Source organism: Cystoisospora suis (genome assembly GCF_002600585.1).
Source record: "Cystoisospora suis strain Wien I chromosome Unknown contig_11808, whole genome shotgun sequence".
Taxonomy (NCBI): Eukaryota; Apicomplexa; class Conoidasida; order Eucoccidiorida; family Sarcocystidae; genus Cystoisospora; species Cystoisospora suis.
Window position 1 is genome coordinate 834 of NW_027164571.1, and position 670 is coordinate 1,503.

Here is a 670-nt window from a genome sequence, read left to right on the forward strand (position 1 = left end):
AGAGATGAAGAAGAGAAAGAAGACTCTCTTCGATCTATTTTTGATAAGTCTTCTTTCTCAATTCCATCTTCGATTTCCCTTCCGAATGCTTCTCCTGCTCTTCCTTCATCATCCTCATCTTCCTTATCTCTTCTGCCTCGCAACCAAGAAGAGAATGACGAAGAAACGAAGACCCCTCAGTCTCTCTCTGTCGCCTCTTCATCTTCTTCTTCCCCGACTTCTTCATCCGACGGAGAACAAGAAGATGAAGAGATCTCTGCTGTCTTTTATCCTCGTGTGGAGGGGATGAAAGGAGAGACCTTCTTCGGTTTGCAATCCCCTTATGTCGTTGAAAATCTCAAGCCGAAGCTCATGGAGCTTCTTCTGTGGAGAGGAGTGAAGAGATTAAGTCACATACACCCCTCAAGGCTAGGGATCTTCCTGCGGCATTGTCATCGTGTAGAACAGTAAGAAGGGGGGGGGGGGAGAGAAAGAAGAGCAGCAGTAGCACCCAGCACCACCATTACCACCACCACTCTAACCAGATGAACTTCATATCGATTCTCATTCACACAGGATGATCAAAAGAAAAGTATCCATTGAATTCACAGTCAGCATATGGCGGATGAAAAGATTACTCACGACAAGAACCCCTGGATAGTGTCGAGTTTTCTCTATCTTTAATCTATCT

At 45.2% G+C, this 670-nt stretch overlaps 1 protein-coding gene across 1 annotated transcript in view; it reads left to right on the forward strand.

Moving 5' to 3' along the window:
* The window catches only part of CSUI_011437 (histone lysine methyltransferase set1), a gene marked incomplete at its 3' end in the record, with an annotated part of 2,815 nt that continues 2,145 nt past the window's right edge, over positions 1–670 (forward strand). The window contains exon 1 of the mRNA XM_068071535.1: positions 1–446. Coding sequence (XP_067916489.1) covers positions 286–446 — 161 coding nt within the window. The remainder of the gene's footprint in view (positions 447–670) is intronic.